The following is a 20,273-nucleotide window of genomic DNA, read 5'->3' as shown; positions in this document are numbered from 1 at the left end:
ACAAGGTCAGGAGTTCGAGACTAGCCTGGCCATCATGGTGAAGCCTCGTCTCTACTTAAAAAAAAAAAAAAAAAATACAAAAATTAGCTGGGTGTGTGGTACACACTTGTAATCCCAGCTACTTGGGAGGCTGAGGCAGGAGAATCGTTTGAACCCGGGAGGCGGAGGTTGCAGTGAGCCGACATCGGGCCATTGCACTCCAGCCTGGGTAACAGGGGGAGACTCCGTCTTAAAAAACAAAAACAAACAAAAAACAGTTTGTTACCCCAATAAACATGAATGCCCACCATAGAGAAAGACAGACATGGAAATAAATCATGGAAGTATGAAAAGTGCAGTTATCTTCTGCTCCTCTTGGTCTAATACACCCGCACACATAAAGTGTCACAGAATTAGAAATACGTCATTAGAGAGTTAAAGATGGTAGCGGGTCAAAGCCACCTCATCCAATGGTCCGGCTCCTGGTGGGACCAAGACTGTCGTCAATTCCAGCACAATAGAGAAATCCCACTTGCTTTCCTTCTTTTTTTGTATTCTTGCTGTATTGAGCACACAGTAGGTGCTGTGAAAATTCCCGCTGACAGACATTCATTGATAAACTGCTTGCGTGACACAGGTTGGCAGATAGCGAATGACGTTACTGAGTGGAGACGACTCCGGGTGGAGTGATACCTTTGGCTACAGTGATTCAACGGCTTGCGGCCGTACAGTACACTCTTATCTGGGCCCTTTTTATCTTGTAATCTTTTTGCACTTAAGTTGAGACATGAAATAGAGACTTATTTGCAGTCGTGATCATAACTGTGTAAACACACTGTGTGTTCTTCAGCAATTGGAATGTCGTACGGACTTAAAAGTGGCTAACTTAAGCGGCGCTGTGGATGATTTTGTTTGCAAAGTGTTTCATTTTTACTACGTTTTCGCAGTAAGTTGTTATACAAAGCTAATGATGCACGATGCACAGAGCATTTCAAGCTACTCTGAAGAAAAGGCACCTCGGGGAGCTGACAGTTTGTTTTGTTTTGAATGTAAAGTCCACGGCAGACCTAAATCCCTTACAAGGAACAGGGTCTCACCGTCGTGCTGCTTAGAAATCCAAGGAAAAGCGTCAGACGATCCATCGGCTCCCAACATTCACCTGAGAGCACCTTCTAACCATATTCTCGAACCTCAGAGAATCTTCCTAAGTTCCTTCTGGAGTCCCCGCCCTCTGCTAGTCACCGTAGTGCGTCAAAGGCCCGTAGTCGTCACTGGAGGGAAAAAAGTACGTCGCGCGAGATTCTGCGACGGGATTCGGAAGTTAGGGAACAGCCGCGGCGCAAGCGCACTGGCCTCACAACCCCGGGCGGCACGCGGGTAGGTAGGCTAGAGCCTAGAGGAGGGGAGCAGAGCGTGCTGGGGTCTTTTTTCGCTCTCCGCGCAGTGAGTGGGTCAGCGGATCCGTGGAGGTGCGGAGCCTGACTAGGCCTCCCGGGCTCGCGCTTGAGTGCAGCGGGAGCCCTTCTGTTCCTCCACGAGTTGGAGGCGTGCAGCGGGCTTGCACCCCGGTGTCGGGACGCGAGCTCGTGCTCCTCATTTCCTCCTAACGGTGCCCCCCACGCATACACTCCAGTCCCCACGAGAGTTGATCTTCGCCCCTCGGCGAGCCCCTCCTCACCCGGTCCCTCCCACCGGCCCCCTGTTTCCGCCGGCTTGCTAGCTGCCTAGCTCGCGGTCCGTAGTCGGCTTCGTCCCTGGGGTCCCTGCTTGGGGGCGGAGAAGATGGCTGGAGGACGTCTGCTGTTGGGGGGCGACTTCCTGTCGCCGCCGCCGCTGCCCCCCCTCCCGCCGCCGCCGCTGCCGCCCCTCCCGCCGCCCCCGCCCGAGCCAGTGCTGGAGCAGTGGCGCTATAGCCACGAAAGTGACTGGCAGTGGGCTCTGCGGCGCAGCTTCATCTGTCGGCACCTGCACAGCTATCCCGGGGCTGCCCTCGACCAGCTCCTCGCGCTCTCCGCCGCCTGGACCAACCACGTCTTCCTGGGCTGCAGGTGAGAAAGGTGTAGGGGTCGCGTTAGGGACGGGAGTAAGAAATCGGTGATGGGAGATCGGGTTAGGGACGGCGGTGGAGGGATCGATGATGGTGGTTGGGATAGGGACGGGGGCGGGATGCAGAAGATAGCTTGGAGGCTGGAGATTTGGAGGTGCTGGAGGGCACTAGAGGGATCACTATTGGCCTGGGGGTGGGGTGGCCGACTGTGGTGTCTCGGTGTGACATAACAGCTAGGAGGGTGCAGAGATCGCAGGAGCGGCCTCTCCAGGACCAGGGATGGAGATAAAGCAGCGCCTAGAAGAGAATTATTGAGAGGTGGTCGTTGTGGTTGGTGGTGGTATTAGAGGACGTGGGAAATGATGAATAGCAGTATCTCGGACCTGCGTAGGGCCTTCCAAGGATGCGGTATCCGCAGAGAATATATTCGACAGTCGGGGTTTTGAGGGAAGGGCGAAGGGACCCCACTGTTCTAATCCTAGTCTCCTCCTTGACCACTCTTTTTCCATCCCCCTTAAATAAAATACCCTCCTCTACTTGCAGCTCCCTAGCAGGGTCTTACTGTCTTCTCCTGGGGAGGTGGTACGTATCAGCTCTCTGATCCGCAGCAGTGTCAGCCTTGCTTGTAGATTTGCGCATAATGTATCTGGACTCAAACAAAGAAATGGATATATCTACTGTAAAAATGGATTGCCCTCTTTTTACCCTAAATGGGATCAGAAGGATTAGCATTTGGCTCTGAGTGAGGTTTTCGGGGTGTGTGTGTGTGTGAGAGAGAGTGGTGGTGGTGGGGGTGTCTGTTTGTTTTTCCCCCCCTTTCCTAGAACCTGGTGACGTTCTGAACAGGCCTCTTTAAAGCTCTTTGCATTCAATGGAGACTGCAGTATGGTTCCAACGCAGTTTTTTTTTTTTTTTTTTTTTTTTTTTTCCAAATAGGCTACTTGGACCTCTGTCCTTCAGAATCTTTAAATTGGCCCTTTACTGGACTAGTCATTCCTTTGATAGACTGGGAGACTACTTCTTTTCACATTCCTGCAATCATAGTCAGTTTTTTTAAATCAGGAATGATAAAAAATTCTGGAATATGATCAGGTCAGTTTTGGCCAATTCAGTTCCAGGAGTAACTGTAACAGATGTAGAAAAATAGGATTGTCTACTTCTGCTCTTAATGATTGAACATGGCATCCAGTGTGATATACTTTGCTCTCATCACAGAAATTTATTTTTCTGTCTTCTCTAGGTTAGCATAATTTCTCTCTCCAGAGATAATGATTATTTTGTGGGAGGAACTGGTTACAAGGAAGCCTTAGTTATTAAACAAGTCAGATAAATCTGCTTGACCTTTGCCTAACAATATTGTTCTTGAGTTCAAAAGTTACCTTTATCCTATAATCGTAAGTCTCCATAATATCACAGAAGGCTGTCAGAAATCTGAATCCTTAACACAAAATAAAATAAAAACAAAAACTTAAATGAGTAAGGAGGGTAACCATCCTTTTTTTAAATAATAAATCTTACCTTCCCACCAGAATGTAAGCTCCCTTGGGGAAAGGGATTTTGCTTTCTTGTTTACACCTTTATCCTCAGTGCCTAGAAGATTGCCTGCTAAATAATAGCAATAAATGTGCGTGGAGTGAATGGATGTATACAGCTTTATGATGTACAACACATTTTAAATATTTATTATCTCATTTCCTACAACACCTTTGGGTATTAGGTGGTGTCTCATTTTTACTGCTAAATCGGTGGAGGACAAGAAGTTAAGTCACGTGTCCAAGGTCCCGCAGCTGGGGCTAGGATCCAGGTCTTCTGATGCCCAGACTAATGCTCTTTCCACTGAGCCACAGCTGCCATATTTGGGAAGGATGGATCATGAATGAAAGCAAGTAACTGACATAAGCCATATCATTATATCTCAGGATTTAATTATATCTCAGGATTTAATTCCAAGAACAACACCCTTGTACATAATCAGGGCATTAAAAACACAAAGTAGTCCAATAGTAGTTGGTGTTAAAGGCTCAAGCATTGCAGGCTGTTGTGTGTGCACACAGGTGCATCTGTGAATAATATGTATGCTATAGTTATGTTACATTGTAGCTAAGTCAGTTTAGTTAATACAAGAATTGCCATTACATTATCAAATAGCTTAACTGAAAATTAATGTTTGCATTGTATCTGATAGCTTCCATATAGGAGAAAGGGAAGGGCCAATGAAGAATCTTGGAAGCTAGGGACCAAGTGCAGTCTCCCATTTTAGATGGGCTTTATGTTACCTCTCATCTTCAGGTGGGTAAAACTTGTGTTCCAATACTTGATGTTAATGTAGATGTTGGCAGAGTTCTGGTTTTCTGTGACAGAATACTCTTCTCTCAAGTGAATTGCAGAATACGTGGTGAAATAGCTCTTTCTAAATTTCAGTTGTTAATCTTGTTAATTTTTTTTGTTGTTGCTCAGGCTGGAATGCAGTGGCATAATCTTAGCTCACTGCAAACTCCACCTCCCAGGTTCAAGCAGTTCTCATGTCTCAGCCTCCTGAGTAGCTGGGATTGCAGGTATGCGCCACCACAGGCTAATTTTTGTATTTTTGGTAGAGACGGGGTTTCGCCATGTTGGCCAGGCTGTTCTCGAACCCCTGGGCTCGATTGATCCTCCCGCCTCGGCTTCCCAAAGTGCTGCGATTATAGGAGTGAGTCATTGCACCTGGCCTTAAATTGTTGATTTGTTGCTGAAGATATATCACCTGGAACAGGTTGTGAACAATAGCAAAAAGGAAATTCCTTGCTCTTTTTTCCCTCTGGCAAAATGTTTTGTGTTCCATTTTACTTGGGGCTGAAATAAACTCCTGGGTCAAATAAATCTTCGAAAATTCATTCATCATAAGACCAAGCCAGGAGGAACTCAGATGTGCAGGGAAACAGACAATATTTCATTGCTTTTGGTGTGGTGGCAATTTCCACAGAACAAATTTGAATATCTTCTTGACTCTAACTGGGGTTTTCAAACTTTAATACGCATCAAAATCACCTGTTAGGCTTGTTAAAACACAGATTGCTGGGTCCCAGCCCCAGGATTTCTGATTCAGTAAGTCTGAGGTGGTGCCTCAGAATTTTTTTTTCCTGACAAGCTCCCAGGTGATACTGATGTTGCTGATCCAGAGAGCAGCACTCTCAGAACCACTGCCTTATCGGATAAAATATAACAGTGTCTTCCAGTTTGTTTTTTAATCATTTTTCCCCCTCGTTGTTCAGACAACCAGAAAGCTCAAATGGCTGAAATTATTTCTCTTCATTTTTTCATTTGTCTGTTTTGTACAAGTAAACAGCTTACCAAGAATTTTTTCGGCAAGCAGTTTCTAAGATATGTCTTGTGGCTAGTGAAAAATTAGTTCAGTTTTCTGACCAACTACATCAACAGCACTTAAATAATTGTACATATGAATGCCTAAAGAACTGTCATGTTTACTTAAAAATTGTAGATAGTGTCTCCATATTTAATAAATCAGTTTGATTAACTCGGGCATTTAGTTTTCCAGTGGTTGTTGATCAATAAAATTAGAAGGGGAATCCTGGCCTACTATTCACCTTTGATGAGACATTAATTAACAGAGAAACTATACCTTAAAATGAAACTAGCTTTGCTTCCTTATTTGTCTCTTCCTGGTTGATACAAGACTGGTATTTGGAAGGTAGATGCTGGCTGAGATGTTATAAAACTGCACATAGTAGGGAAAGTGTATAAATCACTAGCTAATGAAATGAGTGTGGGAGCTTTTTAAAGATTTATCAGTAATCCGGGTGTATGTTATTCACTTATGATGTCAGGAGTCTTATTAATTGTTTTTTAATAGAGACAGAGTCTCCCTGTGTGGCTCAGGCTAATCTCGAACTCCTGAGCTCAAGTGATCCACTCACCTTGGCCTCCAAAGTGCTGGGATTATACGAGTGAGCCACTGCGCCTGGCCTGAGTCCTTTTCTTTTCTTTTTTCTTTTGAAACAGCCTTGCTCTGTCACCCAGGCTGAAGTGCAATGGCGGGATCTTGGCTCACTGCAACCTCCACTCCTGGGTTCAAGTGATTCTCCTGCCTCCGCCTTCCGAGTAGCTGGGATTACAGGCATGTACCAACACACCTAGCTAATTTTGTTTGTGTTTTTAGTAGAGATGGGGTTTCACCATGTTGGCCAGGCTGGTCCTGACCTCAGGTGATCCACCCACCTTGGCCCCCCAAAGTGCTCGGATTACAGGCGGGAGCCATTCCACCCGGCTCCGGCCCAAATCTCATGAATAGTTGTTGTTTTTTTAAATTAGTTTTCCTTATGAATAGTTTTGAATAAACAATTTTATACTTGGAAACCTTAATCTTTGCTTAATTTTCAAATCTTAGCTTTTTTATTTGAACTTAGAACAGTTTAATATATTTTTTTAAAGTTTTAAGGCTGGTGTGGTGGCCTATGCCTGTAATCCCAGCACTTTGGGAGGCCAAGGCGAGTAGATCACTTGAGGTCAGGAGTTTGAGACAAGCCTGGCCAACATGGTGAAACTCTGTCTCTACTGGGCATGGTGGCAAGTGCTTGTAGTCCCAGCTACTCGGGAGGCTGAGGCGGGAGAATCTCTTGAACCTAGGAGACAGGGATTGCAGTGAGCTGAGATTATGCCACTGCACTTCAGCTTGGGCAATAGAGCGAGAGTCCATCTCAAAAAAAAAAAAAAGTTTTTAAGCATCTGTTACTGAATATTTGTTAAATTTCAGCTGCCATTGTATATTATAGTGGCTTATGTTATTCATAGGTATGCATATATATGTACCTGTTTTGTGTCCAGAGATGTAAAACTTAAGAAGACAGATGGGTTTTGTTCATTAGAATCATCTTTTTATGTGCTAGTGGGACAGTTGAGTCACATCCTGGTTTCCAAAAGTTTGGTATAGTATCAGCTACTTTTGAGACCCATAAGACTTCAAAGAATTTTTTTTTTTTTTCTTTTTCTTTTGAGACAGTCTTGCTCTGTCACCCAGGCTGGAGTGCAGCCACGTGATCTTGACTCACTGTAACCTCTGCCTCCTGGGTTCAGGCGATTCTCCTGCCCTACCTCAGCCTCCTGAGTAGCTGGGATTACAAGCACGCGCCACCATGACTAGCTAATTTTTGTACTTTTTTTTTTTAGTAGAGAGGGGGTTTTAGCATGTTGGCTAGGCTGATCTTGAACTCCTAGCCTCAGGTCATCCGCTCACCTTGGCCTCCCGAAGTGCTGGGATTACAGGCGTGAGCCACCACACCTGGTGTGGTTTTCTTTTTAAGCGTTTGTAATCTAAAGGGTAATTTAGCAGACTAAAATATATAGTACACATGCATCTTAAAAAATTACTATATTAGATTTGCCTTAATGATATCTTACATTTTATTCAATAATATGAATACTGTATAGCCATTAAAAGTCATGTGGTGATGATGTGGAGAAAAGGCTTATGATACAGTAAATTAAAAACAAACCCCACCAGATTTCAAATCAACATAGATGCCCTCATAGTGATGGGGAATTATGGGAAAGACAGAAAAAGGAATAAAAAATAAACCGCAACATGTTGATGAAGTTGTCACTGGTTGGAGTTATTATTTTTGAGATAGATTCTCACTCAGTCACCCAGGCGGGTGTACAGTGGTGTGATCACAGCTCACTGTAGCCTCAACCTCCTGGGCTCAAGTGATTCCAGTAGCTGGGATTGCAGGCATATGCCACAGTGCCCAGCTTTTGTTTTGTTTTGTTTTGTTTTGGTAGAGACGGGGTCTTGCCATGTTGCCCAGGCTGGTCTCGAACTCCTGGGCTGACGTGATCCTCTTACCTTGGTTTCTCAAAGTGTTAGGATTACAGGCATGAGCCACTGCTCCCGGCCAGTGGTTGGGAATGTAGGTGCTTTTCTTGGTGGATTTTCTAAAATTCCCTATGTTAAAGGCATTACTTTAAACACACTATTAAAAAACAGACTATGGAAAAACTGAGTAGTAAAAGCTTTAATGCCTTGGTTTACTTTAAATGTGTAAAGTACACATTTTTACCACTTCTTTATCTTTGGATAGCTACTCTGAATAATTGTAGAATCCTTGTCTTATTCAACATTCTAGATTTGTATTTACATTGTTCTTTGAATAGTCAAATGTTTGTTAGGTACCATATGGTCTTTTTCATTATTGTTCAGACTGTTTGGTCTTCTTCAGTATTATGACATTCTAGCAAAGGACGTAGAACTGTGTCAGCAACCTACACAAAGACTTTTTTTTTTTTTTTTTTTTTTTTTTTTTTTTTTTTGAGACGGAGTCTCTGTCGCTAGGCTGGAATGCAGTGGCATGATCTTGGCTCACTGCAACCTCTGCTTCCTGGGTTCCAGCATTATACCTCAACCTCCCAAGTAGCTGGGATTATAAGCACACGCCACCACGACCAGCTAATTTTTGTATTTTTAGTAGAGATGGGGTTTCACCATGTTGGCCAGGATGGTCTCGACCTCCTGACCTTGTGATCCACCCACCTTGGCATCCCAAAGTGGTAGGATTACAGGTGTGAGCCACTGCACCTGACCACAAAGACTTATTTTTATGGCCTATGGGTAAAGTTGAATTTTGTGGCACATGTGATGAATAGAGTATAGTAAGTAGCTAGAATAATTACTGATGCTGGGAGAAACCTGAGAAAAGTGAGCATGAATGAGCCCTAACTGCATCATACCATAAGACATATATGCCATTTGCGGTTGTACACTGTACTTGGAATCAGGCTCTAACTGAAGGTCTAGAGAAAGTTGACTGGAATTCAGGGTGAGTTGCCTGGTTGTATGGCCACTTTTGACAACAGGTGTGGGATTACCAGTTTAAGATTTGTAGACTCATCTCATTTTCCTACTCTTTATCTCATACTTTGGAAATTAGACTCCCAAATTTGAACGGAAGTGATATGTAGAATGTATGGTTTTTTAAAATTTTGTTGTTGTTGTTGTTATTATTGTTATTTGAGATGGAGTCTCACCCTTGTCATCCAGCCTGGAGTGCAATGGTGCGATTTTGGCTTACTGCAACCTCTGCCTCCTGGGTTCGCGCGATTCTCCTGCCTTGGCCTCCCAAGTAGCTAGGATTACAGGCGCCCACCACCATGCCCGGCTAATTTTTGTATTTTGAGTAGAGACGGGGTTCCACCATGTTGGCCAAACTGGTCTTGAACTTCTGACCTGAGGTGATCTGCCCGTCTCAGCCTCCCAAAGTGCCGGGATTACAGGTGTGAGCCACTGTGCCCGGCCATATTGTGTTTTAGACTGTGCTTTCTGGTGTTCAGATAAGAGTAAATGAAAATAAAGTTAGTCTTGGTATTTAAATATTTGTGCTAGCTTTAGCAGCAGCAGTTGTCAATAGGAAGTGCAGGATACAACTGAGCCAGCTTCCAGCAATCTGTCAGGGAGGCCACCGTGCTTCGACTTCTGCTTTGTTTTAAACAAGACATGATGGATGTGGAACTTGTTTTACTGAAAATGGAAAATGTTACCCTCTTTCTAGTTCTGAACCGACTCCTATAAAGGCGTGATAGTTACTCATTTTCAGTACTTTCTTCCCAAATGCTACCAGGAATCCCTTTTTTGGACCTAGGCTGGGAAGGCTCTGAAGATAGGAAGGGAGAGCAGATAACTGTGATAACAGACACTATACCTGAGCTCATGTTCCTGTTTCTCTGCAGTAAAATGTTATTCTATCAACTAGCCAATCTGCTTCATAAGGAGCCTTTATTTTTCTTTTTTTTTTTTTTTTTTTTTTTTTTTTTTAAAGAAAGAGGATCTCGGCCAGGCTTGGTGGCTCATGCCTGTAATCCTAGCACTTTGGGAGGCCAAAGCAGGCGGATTACCTGAGATCAAGAGTTCAAGACCAGCCTGGCCAACATGGAGAAACCCTGCCTCTACTAAAAATACAAAAATTAGTTGGGCGTGGTGGAACATGTCTATAATCCTAGCTACCCGGGAGGCTGAGGCAGGAGAATTTGCTTGAACCCAGGAGGTGGAGGTTGCAGTGAGCTGATATCAGGCCACTGCACTCCAGCCTGGGAGACAGAGCAAGACTCCTACTCAAAAAAAAAAAAAAAAAAAAAAAGAAGAGACAGGGTCTCACTCTGTGACCCACACTGCAGTGGTGCGATCACAGCTCACTGCAGCCTTGACCTTCCCAGCTGAAGTGATCCTCCCACCTTAGCCTCTCAAGTAGCTGGGACCACAGGCATGGGTGACCATGCTTGGCTAAGTTGTTTGTTTGTTTGTTTTTGTAATGATGGTGTTATGCCATGTTGCCCAGGCTGGTCTTGAACTCCTGGCTTCAAGTGATCTGCCCACCTCCACTTCTCAAAGTGTTGGGATTACAGGCATGAACCACCGTGCCCAGCCAGGAGCCATTTTTAAAATTGTATATTTTAAAGCTTTGTCTTAAAATTTCAAATACACCAAAGTAGAAAAGAGTTTAATGGACCCCATGTACCCATCACTCAGCAGTCATCAATAGTCTGCTGTGCTACCCTTCTTCCTTCATCTATTCTGCCCTAGCTTTTTGTGGGGATAGTACGGAGTATATTTTTTAAAATCCTGACATCATTTCACCTGTGCATTTGTCAGTATACATCTGTATCAGATAAGAATTTTTAAAAATAGTCACCATACCATTATTCATATTAAACAAATTAACGGTAATGTCTTTTGTTTGTTTTGTGTTTTTGTTTTGAGACGGACTTTTGCTCTTGTTGCCCAGGCTGGAGTGCAATGGCACAATATCGGCTCACTGCAACCTCGGCCTCCCAGGTTCAAGCAATTCTCCAGCCTCGGCCTCGTGAGTAGCTGGGATTACAGGCATGCGCCACCACGCCTGGCTAATTTTGTATTTTTAGTAGAGATGGGGTTTCTCCATGTTGGTCAGGCTGGTCTCGAACTCCCGACCTCAGGTGATCCGCCTGCGTCAGCCTCCCAAAGTGCTGGGATTACAGGCATGAGCCACCATACCCGTCCAATTAACAGTAATTTCTTAAAAATCACCCAATACCTATTTCATGTTCAGTTTTCTTCATGTGTCTCAAATGTCTTTTTACAGATCATTTGGTTCATTCATGATACAAAGTATACAATGTATTTGATTGATCAGTCTCCTTTAACCTGTAACCATTCCCTCTTCCTATTTTCATTCTACAGTATTTATTTGATGAGGAAACCGGGCTGTCACATACTGTTCCCTCATTCTGGAGTTGGGTGGTTCCATTCTTGCGGTGGTGCACGTGTTTCTGGGAGTCAGGAACTTGATTAGGTTCAGGTTCAATTCTTCGGAGAGCCGTAATGCTTTCTAGATAGTGCCCTGTATATCCTATTGTATCACATCAGGGGATACATGTTTGGTTGTCCCACTTTTAGTGATAATAAGATGATAAAGTCCTCCATCAACTTTTTTAACTGAAAATTTTCTTGAGATAATTATAGATTCACATGCAATTGTAAGAAATAATACAAAGAGATGGCCGGGTGCGGTGGCTCATACTTGTAATCCCAGCACTTTGTGAGGCTGAGGCGGGCAGATCACCTGAGATCAGGAGTTTGACACCAGCCTGGCCAACATGATGAGACCCTGTAGTACTTAAAATACAAAAATTAGCCCTGCATGGTGGTGCATGCCTATAGTCCCAGCTACTCAGGAGACTGAGGCAGGAGAATCACTTGAATCCAGGAGGCAGAAGTTGCAGGAAACCGAGATCGAATCACTGCACTCCAGCCTGGGCAACAGAGCGAGACTCTTTATCAAAGAAAGAAAAAAGTTTGTTCCTTTTTGTCCCAAGTAGTGTTTCATATTGTATATGAACCAGAATCTAATAATTCACCTGTTGAAGGACGTCTGGGCTGATTGTAGTTTTGGGCTGTTACAAATAAAGCTGCTATGAACATTCATGTACAGGTTTTTGTGTGAACAAAAGTTCTCATTTCTCTGGAATAAATGTCCAAGAGTGTGATTGCACTTGCCAGATCAAATGGTAACTGATGTTTGTTTTTTTGTATGTTTGTTTAGTTTTTGAGACAGAGTTTTGCTCTTGTTGTCCCAGCTAGAGTGCAATAGCACCATCTCGGCTCATCACAACCTCTGCCTCCCGGGTTAAAGCAATTCTCCTGCCTCAGCCTCCCAAGAAGCTGGGATTACAGGCATGCACCACCACACCCGGCTAATTTTGTATTTTTAGTAGAGATGGAGTTTCTCCATGTTGGTCAGGCTGGCCTTGAACTCCCGACCTCAGGTGATCCGCCTGCCTTGGCCTCCCAAAGTTCTGGGATAACAGGCGTGAGCTACCGCGCCCGGCCTGATGTTTGGTTTTATAAGAAACTAACAAACTTTCTCCAGTGACCATACCATTCCCACCAGCAATGTCTGAGTGATCCAGTTTCTCCTCATTTTTGTCAGCATTTGGTATTGTCACTATTTTTTATTTTGACCATTCTAATAGGTGTATAGTGATACCTCATTGTGGTTTTAAATTGCATTTCTCTGGTGGCTAGTGATGAACATTGTTTCATGTGCTTATTTGCAATCTGTTGTCTATGCTCTTTGGTGAAATATTTTGTTCATGTCTTTTTTTCATTTTTTAATTTGATTTTTTTTTCTATTCAGTTTCACATACTAGACTTGTCAAGCGTATGGTTTACAAATATTTTCTCCCAGTCTGCAGCTTGACTTTTCGTCCTCTTCACAGTGTTTAAATAGCAAAACTTTTTACGTTTTTTTTTTTTTTTTTTTTTTTTTTGAGATGAAATCTTGCACTCTCACCCAGACTGGAGTACAGTGGCACAATGTCAGCTCACTGCAGCCTCCGCCTCCTGGGTTCGAACAATTCTCCTGCCTCAACCTCCCAAGTAGCTTGGACTACAGGTGTGTACCACCACGCCCAGCTAATTTTTTTTCTATTTTTGTAGAGATGGGGTTTTGCCATGTTGGCCAGGCTGGTCTCGCACTCCTGTCCTCAAGTGGTCTACCCACCTTGGCCTCCCGAGGTGCTGGGATTACAGGAGTGAGCCACCGTGTCCAGCCAAAACTTTTTAATTTTAATGCGGTCCATCTTTATCACCAGTTTCTTTATGGATCATGCTTTTGGTGTCAAGCCTAAGAACTGTTTGCCTAGCCCTAGATCCTGCAGATTTTCTTTTTTTTTTTTTTTTTTTAATAAATGTTTTATAGTTTTACATTTAGGTTTATGATGCATTTTGAGTTAGTTTTGTGTAAGGTGTGAGGTTTATTTTAGATTGTAGATATCCTTCCTCTGTTGAATTACCTTGGCACTTTTGTCAGTAATCAGTTGAAAATATTTGCATGGGTCTGATTGTCAGCTCTCCACCATTAGCTTTTCACCTAATAGGTTTAGCAGCCATTGATAATCTTTTTTTTTTTTTTTTTTTTTTTTTTTTGAGAGGATGTCCCACTCTGTTACCCAGGCTGGAATGCAGTGGTGTGATCTCAGCTCACTGCAGCCTCCACCTCCCAAGTTCAAGCAATTCTCCTACTTTAGCCTCCTAAGTAGCTGGTATTACAGGTGCCCACCACCACGCCTGCATAATTTTTGTATTTTTAGTAGAGATGGGGTTTCACCATGTTGGCCAGTCTTGAACTCCTGACCTCAAGTGATCACCCGCCTCGGCCTCCCAAAGTGCTGAGATTACAGGCGTGCGCCACCATGCCTGGTCTGATGATGGTTTTTTATTTTATTATGGGTTACAGAATAGTAGTAGTTCATGATTCCTTCATTTATTAGCTGGAATGCTTCTCCAAAAGACATTCTCCTAATCAGCTCTGTGGTTGCTCTGAAGTACATTTTTCACAGGAAAATACAGGATAAATGTTTGCTTTCTTCCTTTCATATATACCTGTTTGCAGAATAATGACATGGCTCCTTTCATCCTCCAACGGTGACCAATAATAATTTCTAAGTATCATTATAAACTAATGGATTTTCAGCATGTTTGATTCAATCCATTGCCATAATTGTTGTTATTGATACTTGAGTTGGCTCACTTTGCCAGTAGGAGTCTATTCGGATTGGCATCTGAGTCCATTTGACACAACTCCTTTGATCTTTGACAGTTTCCTTGTTTTTAGGTACAAGATTTTTCAGACTCACCTTAGACACTTCCTGCCACACGCTTAGAATCAACCATTTCTCTAAGGGACCTTCATTCTATTTCACGAGAAATGATAGAGACCACAATCAAAACAAATCATGAATTTAAACTGATATTTTCAATTCAAATGAAAGACATTTTTGCTAAAATTTCTTGAGTTTGTATGTCTTATGCTGAAAAATCTTGATTCCTGATTAGTAACATAATTATTCATTTGATAGGTAAATATTTTATATTTGGTTTTATAGCCAAAATACCCTGTTGATAAAGTCTTGTGGGAGCAATTATAAGACTGGCTTATTTAGGAGATTTTTTAAAAAGATACCCCTACCTGTTTTAACTGTACATTATATTAACTTAAATAGGTACAGCCCACGCTTGATGGAAAAAATTCTCCAAATGGCTGAAGGTATTGATATCGGGGAGATGCCTTCATATGATCTGATGCTGCCCAAGTCTTCCAAAGGTCAAAAACGCCACCTCTCAACATGTGATGGTGAGTATACTTGTTTCTGAAAGGTGGGATTTCAAGAAACAACATGGCTTTTAAAAATGATATGAGTGTGGTATATTATTTCAAACAACATTGATAACATTAGTTCTTACACACATGTAAAAGAGTTTTAGCTTTTAGTTATATACACTTTTTTGAGGATGCTAATAGAATTGAAACTAAGAATACTGAAATCATACAATCCTTGAAGTTTATGCCATAGAACCTCCCTCTAACTAGAATCTTATCTCGTGATCACTTGAGCATCTAAGTCACTAAATCTTCTTGGATGGGTCCAGGATGGATGAGCTTTCTACTGAGCAGTGTTATAGGAAAGAAGCTCTAGTGTCTGGTATAGCCTCATCCAAGTTCTTCCATAGCTTTAAATTTGGCATCTCCGCTAAATCATTAGTTTCCAGCTGTTGTTCTAGAAAGAAAATAGAGCAAACACCCTTTTGTGATGAATGGGTCAGAACTGAGGTTTTGAAGTTGAAAACCTTTAGAATCTTTTGATAATTCTTTTTCTCTGAGTTTTAGTCACAACTATGTAAAGCACCATCACAGAGTCACTCACTTCTGATACAAAAGAGAAAGGCTTTGTAAGTGCCTCTGGTCATCATCTCTCTTGCATTAGAGCCATCTGTTCCATTTGTAGTCCTTAAGTGAGCTTTTCAGCATGGGTGGTATGAGATTGTACTGGAACAATCTTCCAGTCCACTTCACCTTCCAGCACAAGGTGAAGAGTGTATTTCACCTGTGCTTTAGCTCATTTGATGCAAAAGCATCTACCAGTCATGTGTGGTGGTGACCTGCATACTTGACTCAATGGTATATTTTCTATCAAAGGTCTTCCCTTACATGTGGAAAGATAGGGAGCATCCCTCCTTATGCTGGAATCTTAGATTGATAATTGAGTCCCTTTGCCCAAATGACATGAAGTTTTTGTAATGGGAAGTATCTTGTACCAACAATGCAGCTTGCAAATAATATGGTTGGTACTATTTTCCTGCTTGGTTCTTTTGAAATATTCCCATTTTAATGAATTGTAAATTTCACTCATTCTATAGGTCAAAATCCTCCTAAAAAGCAAGCCGGTTCCAAATTCCATGCGAGACCTCGTTTTGAGCCTGTACATTTTGTAGCTAGTAGTTCAAAAGATGAAAGACAGGAAGATCCTTATGGCCCTCAAACAAAAGAGGTAAATGAACAAACACATTTTGCCAGCATGCCAAGAGACATCTACCAAGATTATACTCAAGACTCTTTCAGTATACAAGATGGGAATTCTCAGTATTGTGATTCATCAGGATTCATTTTCACAAAAGACCAGCCTGTAACAGCCAACATGTATTTTGACAGTGGGAACCCCGCCCCAAGCAGCACATCACAGCAGGCAAACTCTCAGTCAACTCCTGAGCCTTCACCATCACAGACATTTCCCGAGTCCGTGGTAGCTGAGAAGCAGTATTTTATTGAAAAATTAACAGCGACTATCTGGAAGAACCTTTCTAATCCAGAGATGACTTCTGGATCTGATAAAATTAATTACACATACATGTTAACTCGTTGTATTCAGGCATGTAAGACAAATCCTGAGTATATATATGCTCCTTTAAAGGAAATTCCTCCTGCCGACATCCCCAAAAATAAAAAACTTCTAACTGATGGCTATGCTTGTGAAGTTAGATGCCAAAATATCTACTTAACTACAGGTTATGCTGGCAGCAAGAATGGGTCCAGGGATCGAGCTACTGAGCTAGCTGTAAAACTCTTGCAGAAACGTATTGAAGTTAGAGTTGTCCGGCGGAAATTTAAGCATACGTTTGGAGAGGACCTCGTGGTGTGTCAGATTGGCGTGCCCTCCTATGAATTTCCTCCAGCTCTGAAACCACCAGAGGACCTGGTGGTGCTGGGTAAAGATGCTTCCGGGCAGCCAATTTTTAATGCTTCCGCCAAACACTGGACCAATTTTGTCATTACAGAAAATGCAAATGACGCAATTGGTATCCTTAACAATTCTGCCTCATTCAACAAGATGTCAGTTGAATACAAATATGAGATGATGCCAAATCGCACATGGCGTTGTCGAGTGTTTTTACAAGATCACTGCTTAGCTGAAGGTTATGGAACCAAGAAAACAAGTAAACATGCAGCTGCCGACGAGGCTTTGAAAATTCTTCAAAAAACGCAGCCCACTTACCCATCTGTCAAAAGTTCACAATGCCATACAGGCTCTTCACCCAGAGGATCTGGAAAGAAGAAAGATATAAAGGATCTTGTGGTTTACGAGAATTCTTCCAATCCCGTGTGCACACTGAACGACACAGCTCAGTTTAACCGAATGACAGTTGAGTATGTCTATGAAAGGATGGCAGGCCTCCGCTGGAAATGCAAAGTGATTCTAGAGAGCGAAGTAATTGCAGAAGCAGTTGGGGTGAAGAAAACTGTCAAATATGAAGCTGCTGGGGAAGCTGTGAAAACCCTCAAAAAGACCCAGCCAACTGTCATTAACAACTTGAAGAAAGGAACTGTTGAAGATGTGATTTCAAGAAATGAAATTCAGGGCCGCTCAGCAGAGGAGGCTTATAAACAGCAAATCAGAGAAGATAACATCGGCAATCAGCTGCTGAGAAAGATGGGTTGGACTGGTGGTGGTTTAGGTAAATCTGGTGAGGGCATACGGGAGCCTATCTCAGTCAAAGAGCAGCATAAGCGGGAGGGGCTTGGTCTGGATGTAGAGAGGGTGAATAAAATTGCCAAGAGAGATATTGAACAGATCATCAGAAACTACGCCCGCTCTGAGAGCCACACAGATTTGACTTTTTCTAGAGAGCTGACTAATGACGAACGGAAGCAAATACATCAGATTGCCCAGAAGTATGGTCTTAAGAGTAAGTCTCATGGGGTGGGCCATGATAGGTACCTGGTGGTAGGTAGAAAAAGACGGAAGGAAGACCTACTAGATCAGCTCAAACAGGAAGGCCAAGTGGGCCATTACGAGCTTGTTATGCCTCAGGCAAATTGAGATCTTCCTATGCCTCAAGCCAATTGAGATCTTCCAATGCCTCAAGCAAATTGAGATCTTCCTAATTTATTTTGTAAATGCCTAATGAGGCAGATTTTTGAATTTAAAAAATGCTACATGTCCTGGTTGCAGAGTATATTCATCTTAAGATGTCTCACCTTGTTCATTTCATATAGTGGTTTATTAAATATTGGAACCTAAAGAATTAATTCTGTCCACTTGTATTAGCTTAATCCAGCAGATATTGTGCAGTTACTGTTTGTGTCTTTGATATTGCTGTGTCCCTCAGATTTTAGCAGTTTGACAAGCAAGAACACATATCCAAATGGAATTTTACCCCGAGAAAGAAATCCTCATTTTAAAGGGCATAGCACAGCAATCTGCAACAATATGTAAAGTTGATATTGACTACAATATCTTAATTCCAGATTTACTGAAAATGTCAGATCATTTTGTATTAATCTATTTTCATCTTTGTGTGAAGCCAGTTATAGAATGTTTAACATTAAATTGTGCTGTACATGTAAATGTCCTTACCAACTAAATGATGTAAAACTTTCTTAAAGTAATTTTAGTGTTCATTTATTTATAACTTCTACCATGTGATTTCCAGAATATTGGAAGTGATTTACTGTATCTTGTGATATATGGGTTTTAACAAAATCTAGTCTTCACGCTGAGAGAGCACTACTTGAGAGAGCAGTTGAAAGTTTCAAAAACTTTGGTTCAATCTGAAGAAAGGAAGCTTGAACTGTTTGTTCTTGGTGCCTTGCAGAGAGACTCACAGCAACTCTCCATTATAGCTTTCACACGGTTTGGATGTGCAGGACATCCAAGGCAGCCACAGCTGTGGTAGAGCTTGGTAAAAGACTGAAGACACATTGGTGCTTTGATGCAAAGGTCAGTTGGCTGGTCCCTCTCTCAAAAAGCTTATTAAGCCTGAAAAGCCAACTTTGTAACATATTTAAAACTGCTATTTTCGCTTATTTCTGGAATGTAAAAAAATGTATAAAAAGAATTAGTGTATACTTCCTGAATAAAAAAGAGCCAAAGTTGAGAATGGTGGCGTGCTCATTTCCGGGCAGCAGCCTTGTAGCAACACTGGGTCTTTGGAGAAGGGAAGTGGTGTTTGCGCAGAATATTTCAACACCCAGAGCACGTGTGGATGAAGGTACTGATTTAACAGATAGGAATCAGTCAACTATCACTTTTTTCCTGTGGACCAACACGCTCGCTTCAACCAAATCTTAGGCTGCTGCCTTTTATGTGATTTTGTATCTCAGATAAATCAAGTATAACCTCATAACAGCACAGGTGAATATTACCATTGATCATTAAACACCTCTAATGAAATGATGTTTGGGACAATTAGGTGGTTTACGATGCCTGAAAATATTTAGCACCATGCTTGACATGTAATTGGCCAACAAGAAATAGTAATTTCCTTTCCCCTAGTTGTTTTTTGTTTTTCGACATGGAGTTTTGCTGTTGTTGCCCAGATTGGAGTGCAATGGTGTAGTCTTGGCTCACTGCAGCCTCCACCTCTGGGGTTCAAGCAATTCTCCAGCGTCAGCCTCCCAAGCAGCTGGGATTATAGGCACTCACTACTATACTTGGCTAGTTTTTGCATTTTTAGTAGAGATGGGGATTTCACCATGTTGGCCAGGCTGGTCTTGAACTCCTGACCTCAGGTGATACGCCCACCTTGGCCTCCCAAAGTGCTGGGATTATAGGCATGAGCCACCATGCCTGGCCCTGTTTTTTATATTTTACATTAAGCAGCTTCCCACTGTAGTTAAATTGTTTTTAAAATATAAAGAGATTCTTAGCTTTTACACCTGGATCTCTGTAACTGTTAATCATTTTTGGTGACTAACCAGTGTGGTCATTGCTTTCCATTAACCATCTTCCTACAGTGCATAGCCTTTCCTAATGTTGGTAGGAAGAGAAATGTGTCTATTTTATTTTGGCACTTCATATTAACATGGGCAAAAAGAACTAAGCAAAATATTTATAGATTTTATATGATTACAGTTTTTTTTTTTTTTTAATGAATGAGAGGTTCTTATGTTGCCTAGGCTGGCCTCAAACGTGTAGCCTCAACTCCTCAAGTGCCAGGACAACTGGCCTGAGCCACTGTGGCTCCCACAATTTTTTTTTTTTCTTTTTTTTTTTGGGACAGGGTCTCACTCTGGTTACCCAGGCTGGAGTGCACTGGCACAATCTCAGCTCACTGCAACCTCCGACTCCCGAGTAGCTGGCACTACAGGTGTGCACCACCTGGCCCATCTAATTTTTTGTATTTTTAGTAGAGATGGGATTCTGGTCTCTGCCAGACAGACCAGCCTGGTCTCAAGCTCCTGGACTTAAGCAGTGTACCCTCCTCAGTCTCCCAAAGTGCTGGGATTACAGGCATAAGCCACCACACCCAGCCTACAGGTTTCTTTTTAAACTTACAAGGTTCATGCCAATCTTGAGAAGCTATAGTTGACTTTGTGAGTTAAAAAAAACCTGTCTCCAGTTTTCTGAGTAAGAGTGCCTTTGGGGATTAAGGGATATGACAACTTGA

The 20,273-nt window shown here is 42.4% G+C and overlaps 1 protein-coding gene across 1 annotated transcript; it reads left to right on the top strand.

Moving 5' to 3' along the window:
* The first annotated feature begins 1,761 nt into the window (after positions 1-1,761).
* On the top strand, positions 1,762-18,761 carry NKRF (NFKB repressing factor). Its single transcript, XM_032258361.1, has 3 exons — positions 1,762-2,027; positions 14,552-14,682; positions 15,747-18,761. Exons 1-3 carry the CDS (start codon positions 1,762-1,764, stop codon positions 17,702-17,704), a joined length of 2,355 nt encoding a protein of 784 aa, XP_032114252.1. The 3' UTR covers positions 17,705-18,761.
* The last annotated feature ends 1,512 nt before the right edge of the window (positions 18,762-20,273 follow it).

The sequence above is a fragment of the Sapajus apella genome, unplaced genomic scaffold, assembly GCF_009761245.1.
Source record: "Sapajus apella isolate SASKATOON/1434 unplaced genomic scaffold, GSC_monkey_1.0 scaffold102, whole genome shotgun sequence".
Lineage (NCBI taxonomy): Eukaryota > Metazoa > Chordata > Mammalia > Primates > Cebidae > Sapajus > Sapajus apella.
Note: the sequence above shows the minus strand (reverse complement) of the source record. Positions and strands in the feature narration are given on the sequence as shown.

Bases quoted from the DNA above. Each gene is read 5' to 3' on its own strand.
- NKRF (XM_032258361.1), top strand. From the start codon at position 1,762: ATGGCTGGAGGACGTCTGCTGTTGGGGGGCGACTTCCTGTCGCCGCCG. The intron at 2,028-14,551 runs GTGAGAAAGGTG...TAACTTAAATAG, and splicing joins CACGTCTTCCTGGGCTGCAG to GTACAGCCCACGCTTGATGG. The intron at 14,683-15,746 runs GTGAGTATACTT...CTCATTCTATAG, and splicing joins CCACCTCTCAACATGTGATG to GTCAAAATCCTCCTAAAAAG.